Raw genomic sequence first — 7,573 nt, forward strand, 5'->3', positions numbered from 1 at the left:
AATTCATGTAGCCTATTGAAAATGTGACACTAGTAGCTAGTAGTTTGTTATTTTCATGCTGCATAGCCTAATATATAATTTAATTAGGCTTATATGAGCACACAAATATGTATTTGTTTCGAGAGGACGACGAAACGACGTTTTTGTGTCATTTGCATACGTAGAAATGACAAATGAATATCCGTCGCGCGCACAATAGTAGATATACGCACAGAAATGTCTTCCCATTAGTAATACAGTTCGACTAGCCCTTAAGTGTAACACGATATAGTTCCTTAGTTATTTGCATGTAACTTGTCTTACCTGACACTGGCACAGTTCTCTATAGCTCCCATATATGTAGGATCCTGGCTTCCACTTATCCGTACAGTACTGTATCTCTACCTTCAAACACTATTGTTTCATCAGTCAGCGAGCAGGAACCAGTGGGCGTGCTTACGTCAGTATAATCGACACGAGACCGGAATTAGCATAGCTTTACTATTTAACGACTACCTGTCAGCGTGAGACGAGAAGGAGCTCAACACTCAGCAAAGCCAACTGGCTGACCTGGCTCACGTGACTGTCACTGCTCATTCATATCACTTCTGCGCAGCCTCCCTCATAACTCGGCTGATTGAAGCCGGCGGAAGGCTGGCGGTGGGACCGTGATTGTGGCAATATATAATTTCAGCGTGATAGTAGGAGAGACGCTGGAGATAATGCCAGGATGAATACATTCTTAGATTATTCAGTGATGAGCGGCGGCGACGGGGGTGGCGGGGGTTCGTGCTCTGTCAGTGCATTCCATGCAGATCACGGAACTTTCCAGTCGTGTTCCGTCACGGTAAATAATTGCAACGGTAGCGAGCGGTTCTTGACTAGCAGAGCGTCACCGGACTCTGTTTCAAACCATTCACATAAAGCCGGCTCTTACCAATCCTCTGGTACACTATCAATTGCCTATGGTGCCCATCCAACGTATGGGGCGCAAACGTTTTGCACCAGTTATAATCACTACACCGTCAACCAGGATTCTGACTCTACTGCAGCTTTAAGTCAGTGCGGTCCGCTAGTTTACTCTGGAAATACTGTCGAGCCCCATCAGCGTCATCATCATCATCATCATCATCATCCTTTTCGACATGGTTACACCGGCAGCACCGTTCGCTTACCTGGGCAACTTCAGTTTGCAGCTGCTACGTATGGTCATGGTCAGGATCAGGCAAATTTGTCGTTGCTGACAGGTTGCTCAAATTCTCTCTCTTCTCTGCATGCGTCTCATCACAGCGCGTGCTGTTCATCTCTATCAGATGGCGTGTCAACGGCGCAGACGTTTGACTGGATGAAAGTTAAGCGGAACCCACCAAAAACAGGTGACTGGAGGAAGTCCTACTAGCAAACTTACTGGTGTGAACTTGATGTAAAGCTAAAAGTAAAATTAAAAGTAAGCCAACTCTGAAAATGTTAATATTTAATGTTCAGGAAGAGACAACGTGACTAATTAATAATACTGCCAATGCTGAAGATTCCTGAATTGCTGTCTTTTGTTCGTTTTTTTCTCCCACTCAGGTAAAGTCGGAGAGTATGGATATGTCGGACAGCCCAACACTGTTCGAACAAATTTTACTACCAAACAGCTGACAGAGCTAGAGAAGGAGTTTCACTTCAACAAGTATTTGACGCGCGCCAGGCGTGTAGAGATAGCTGCTGCCCTCCAGCTGAATGAGACTCAGGTGAAGATCTGGTTTCAGAATCGTCGCATGAAACAGAAGAAGCGCGAAAAAGAGGGGCTGCTGCCCAAAACTGAATCGGCACCAGTAGACGGCCAAGAAAAGGCTGAAGTTTCATCCGAGCTTTCTTTCTCTGCACCGTCAACGCCATCTCCCGGCTCCTCTGCGACTGATCCGTACTCCTCGGGCTAATGACCTGTTACTGAGTTATGCTAATTGGATAACAAGTACCATAGCTCCATAGATGTGGTGGACCTATGTAACTGGGCCTGCCAAGCAGGCATTTTGTCACTAAAAATAATGCACTATTTATGTGGCTTGACGATTCATTGTGTTATGTTATTGTAAGATAGTAGGCAATCAAGCTAAAGAATTCAATTTCATTAAGTGCATTTTCGGACACAATAATGACAGCTGCCACGTTAATGTAAATATTTCAATTGGGTCTAGATTACCTCGTGTAGATTGGAAAAGGATGAACGACATGAAAGTGTAATTGCTAATTGCTAAAGTCTAATAGGCTAATTGCTAGTCTGAAGGTAGAGAGAAAGAAAATGGTGCTGTCCGAGAACCTTGTTTTAGCTGAAAACAAGCCTGCATTATACTACCTCGTGTCATCAGCCTCTGTCACCTGGACTGTTTGTGGTGTCATGATTTTGCTCTTTAGTATGAATCCTGCGTGACACTCAAGCAGCCAGGGGACGCGGAAAAGCGTTTTTCATTGGGAGTGCGTGAGCTATGACGTCGCACGCGGTTAAATGATCGAATCATAATGTGTCGATTAATTTTCTATAATAGCACAACTCTGAAAGAGTTACATATATAAATATGTTCGTAAAAAAATACTTGTAATGAGTTATCGCTCATTTATTAACTACTCATTTACATAATTGAAGCCTCATAATCAATGGATCAAAAAACGTGTTGTTTAACAAAGGAAAGTGTAGCCTATAATTGTTGACATGGTGAAGTTGACTGTAAGGAGACGTGTATTTAACTTTTATGGAAGGAGTCACAGCGCCTTCAACAGCCCGTAAGTTTCCCCATACGGAGTAACCACTATCTCATTTTTTCTTTCTCTTGACGTTAATGAGACAAAAAACGCAAAAACGTTCTTGTGTTTCTGTCAAGTCCGCACAATCTCCTGAAGAGTGTCCTGAAGTCTCGCGGACGTTCCATAAAAAAACGCAATGTGTTGTTCATTAATACGTGAAATATGGAAATGTTGGAAAATCACTGTGACATAAAGGAATACTGTCTGACATACAAACGTAAAAAAAGCTTTAAATGTCTATTTCCTCTACTAGTTATTATTATTATTATTATTATTATTATTATTATTATTATTATTATTATGTTAGCAGTTGTTTCTAGTGTCTTTGAAGCCTACTTAACCAGTCGAGCTGAGTTTTATCAGTCAAGGATTGTAGCTTTACGTCATATTTACTGAAGAACTGTAATTATATTCTATCAGGAATACGGGTCAATATATACGAAATAAACTTATTTTATTTTATTGTATTATGGCGTCTTTGTACCATTCTTAGTACCAGTCTGTCTGAACGGTGCTATTAACCTGAATCTAGTCTGGATAACATTAAGCAACATTTAAATACAGCAGCGAATGTCACATCCTGTCGTTCCCATATTCCCAGTTTCTCAGAGGAATGTGGTAATACGTTTCTATGGCACCTTTAACGGTTTCTTTAATGCATCGATGAGCTTGTCAATACTGTCATCACCAGGAGGAACGTGCTCCTCAGCTCTACTGAATCAAGTCCCAGCGGAGGATTATTGGCATACTGTGACTTCTTAATTCAAGAGAGAGAGAGAGAGAGAGAGAGAGAGAGAGAGAGAGAGAGAGAGAGAGACGGGGATGGCGAAAGGGGAAAGCTGCATAGAGTAACAAGAAAAGTACAAAAAGACCTTATAAAACAATGATGAAATAGTTTATATATATATTACATATGGTTATGTAAGATGCATTTCAGCATTTGCCACGAAAATGACATTTCCTCTTAAATTTAATTGATTAGATACATCAGTGAAACTCACACACACACACACATTACTTATTTCAGTCCACTGCAAAAAAATAAAAAATAAAATAAAAATGACAGCAAGTAAAATATATCTTTACATTTATCTAGTATTTCCTGTTATATAATTTTTTACAGTAGACCAAATAATTTATTATTAAATCTATTTGTAGACATTTTGACTAATTTCAGGTTTTAGGATTTCATACTCTATTGGCAGATAGTTTTCAATCTTTCTACAAATAAATGCTTAAAAATAGAACAATAGAAAAAGACAATGTCAAACCTGAAATTTGTAAATAATAATAATAATAATAATAATAATAATAATAATAATAAAATAATAATAATTAAGAAATAAGTTTAATAATCTTTTATGTGGCTTCTTGTAATCTTAAAATAGGAAATACTAGAATCAAGTTTCTAGTATCTAGTAACTAGATCAATTTGACTATATTCAGGATATTTTCACTTGCTAAGATTTTTTTTTTTGCAATGTCCCAGTCTTGGTACTGTAGATCATATACAGAATGTGCACAAACAAAGCCAAAAAGCCTCCAGTGAGCAGCAATTCTTCAGAGAGAAATGCACAGTTAATGAAGAGAGGTCAGAAGACAATGGCTAGATGAGTTTGAGATGTTAAAATGTGTGTGGCACTGCCATGTTTCTCTCTCATGCACTGAAAGTATGCATGAGACACAGGAAGTCTGTTTTAATGGCAGTGTGTGAATATGACAACTATATATCAATATAATGAATATAACAATATAATGAAAAGATATCATTTGAAAGATTGTGATAAATCCTACTAGCCAACTGTTAAAATACATATCTATATAAAAATATACTGCTGTTTACAAAAGGGTGTCATGAAACAGTAATAATGAGCAGTTCGTCCATATTGAGTCTTCCAGAAAGACGTGACTCCCCACTCTGCACTTCTGTCCCCTATTGGTCCGCTCTACCAACAGCAGATTCATAGTTAAAGATCTTCTAATTGTAAGAGGTGAATGCAAAATGAACCACTACTGGAACAAATTCTTTATTTACATGCCACATAATATTCCAAAGGAGTAAGCGGTAGATATAAAAAGTCTACACACCACATTTAAAAATTCAGGTTTTTGTGATGTAAAAAAAAAAAAAAAAAAAAAAAAAAAAAAGCAAACAAACCATGAAACCAAGATAAATGATGTCAGATATTTTCTCACCTTGTGAGAAATTTGATATGATGCATCTATGTGCTAATCTGCAGAATGATTTTTGATGATGACATAGTTACTTAAAAAATATAGGCACCATCAGCCAATCAGGTTTCAGCAGGCATTTGACAGAGTTAGCACTGACCTATCATCATGAAACTTAAAAACTATGTTTATTTATGGTCTGTTTATAAACTGGAAAGAACTGGACACTTGGGGCAGCTAGAAGTAAGCTTTCTGATTACACAGTAACTCTGGATGTCCTTTCTGTTTCGTCATGTACAGCAGTAAAAGACCATGGAGTGATTATTGACTCCAGTCTTTCATTTGAAGCTCATGTAGATAATATTACTAGGATAGCCTTCTTTCATCTCAGAAATATTTCTAAGATAAGAAATATAATGTCACTACATGATGCACAAATATTAGTTCATGCTTTTGTCACCTCTAGACTAGATTATTGTAATGCCTTACTGTCTGGATGTTCCAGTAGGAGCATAAACAAACTCCAGTTAGTCTAGAATGCAGCTGCTAGAGTCCTAACTAGAACCAGAAGATATGACTACATCACCATGATCTTATACACACTGCATTGGCTCCCAGTGAAATTTCACCTTGATTACAAAATACTACTACTGTACTATAAAGCACTAAACGGTCTCGTGCCACAGTACCTGAGCCAACTTTTGGTTTTTTATGATCCGCCGCACCTACTTAGATCAAAAGGTGCAGGCTATTTGTTCGTACCTTGAATAGTGAAGGCTACAGAAGGGGGAAAAGCTTTCTCTTACAAAGCCTCACAGTTAAGGAACATCCTTCCAATTAGTGTTCGGGACTCAGACACAGTCTCAGTGTTTAAGTCCAGGCTGAAAAAAACATTTCTTTAGTCAAGCTTACCATGAATAGTTTCCATACCATGAGTTTCTTTTATGCAAAGTACACAGTCTTATCCATTAAGTAAGCTTACCTAACAATCTCTCCCTCCCTTTACCTCCCTCTCCCTCTCTCCTTCTGTCGAGCTAGACATGATATTATAGAGATGCCAGAGATACTAACCCTTTCTGCTCTCTGGACCTGCCTGATCCATCCTGATGCCCTACGTCTGGATGGAGCTCTCATCAACTGGAGGCTACATTCTGCTACTGAGGATGACCCCAAGTGGTACAGCCTGGAGATTGCTGAGGATGGTGCCCCTTGAACTACCATGGAAATGGTTTTGGACCTCAATTCCACATGAACAGTTGCGCTATTGTGCTGGAACTATGGTTGCTGCTATGTGCTTAGGACTGCAATTACCACATACAATTTTGCACTCAAGTCTCCTTTATTGAACAGCGGATAAGTTCAACAAAACAGACTTCATATAAAACCCATAATGAACTTTCTTTTACTTTTACACTATCCTCTGTTACTCAGATGAGGATGGGTTCTCTCCTGAGTCTGGTTCCTCTCAAGGTTTCTTCCTCATAATATCTTAGGGAGTTTTTCCTCACCACCATCACCACTGGCTTGCTCATTAGGGATAAATTCACACACTTGAAATCTGTATACTGTGTTTTTATTTGAAACTAATTGGGCATAACTCTTTTTAGTTGGGACAAGATGCATTGGTCCACAACTAGCCTCACTTGTCCTACTCATGCTCATGTCTCTGAGCTGGAAAGACCATGGTTACTACTACTGCTTTCACTGAGGTTTGGAACACCTGTCCTTCCCACCTGTCCTTCCCTGTCTTAAATTGACAGAGAGACATGGCACCCACAGCCAGGACATCTGTTCCTGTAGGTTTGCCCCTCTGTATTATTTGCCATCTAAGGACTGATAGACAGGTACCATATGCCTTTAGGTGGAAGCTGGTTCCTGAATGTTGTGTACCCTAAAGACTGTGTCTGCTTCTTTGCAAAAATACTAGCTATTTTCCAGGGAATGCTAGACCCCACATGTGGCAAAACCCTAAATACGCTAAAGGTGTATGTGGCTGCCACCTGGCTTCGGATAGCATCTTTCTGGGGTTTCAAGACTTTTACAGGCTGTCATATATCAAGGAAACGCTGGACTTCAGTTCCCATCAGCCACTGCACTGCACTGCATGTCACATGACCACCTACACCTGATTCACGTTTGTTAATGAGCACACTTGTGTATATATAGCCATGGTCTGGACTGTTTCTCGGTCTTTCGCTTGTCTTAGACTTCCGTGTTCTATGTTACCATATTTCTTGAGCTTGTTAGTTTATGTTTAGTTTTGCCACAGTATTGCCACAGTATTATGCCAAGTTGTGTTAGTGTCTTTGTTTTGTTGTTCGTTTAATAAACTATTTGAAATTCTGCGATTGCTTCCGAACTCCAACCTTGAAACGTGACACAGGCATTATCCAGGCAATTCACACAGCTGCTGATAGTTAGAAGGGTGTAATAGAATACAAGTTCAGTTAGGTACAGTGGGTTTGAAAAGTATTCATTCATTCATAATGGCCAAAAAAATACTTTTGGCCATTATGAATGAATAAAAACTTACACACAATAATCAACAAGGACAAAATGAAACTGAAATTAAACAAAAATGAAAAATGAAACATAATTTTTTTGTTGCAATGTTAATAAAAATCTGAAATATCTT

At 39.0% G+C, this 7,573-nt stretch overlaps 1 protein-coding gene across 1 annotated transcript; it reads left to right on the forward strand.

The window, feature by feature from the left end:
• Nucleotides 1-304: 304 nt before the first annotated feature.
• On the forward strand, nt 305-2,152 carry hoxa1a (homeobox A1a). The gene is made up of 2 exons (XM_053612614.1): nt 305-1,355; nt 1,552-2,152. The coding sequence occupies exons 1-2, from the start codon at nt 710-712 to the stop codon at nt 1,902-1,904; spliced, it is 999 nt and encodes a 332-aa protein (XP_053468589.1). The 5' UTR covers nt 305-709; the 3' UTR covers nt 1,905-2,152.
• The last annotated feature ends 5,421 nt before the right edge of the window (nt 2,153-7,573 follow it).

This window comes from Ictalurus furcatus, chromosome 24, assembly GCF_023375685.1.
Source record: "Ictalurus furcatus strain D&B chromosome 24, Billie_1.0, whole genome shotgun sequence".
Taxonomy (NCBI): domain Eukaryota; kingdom Metazoa; phylum Chordata; class Actinopteri; order Siluriformes; family Ictaluridae; genus Ictalurus; species Ictalurus furcatus.

Bases quoted from the DNA above. Each gene is read 5' to 3' on its own strand.
- hoxa1a (XM_053612614.1), top strand. From the start codon at position 710: ATGAATACATTCTTAGATTATTCAGTGATGAGCGGCGGCGACGGGGGT. The intron at 1,356-1,551 runs GTGACTGGAGGA...TCTCCCACTCAG, and splicing joins GCGGAACCCACCAAAAACAG to GTAAAGTCGGAGAGTATGGA.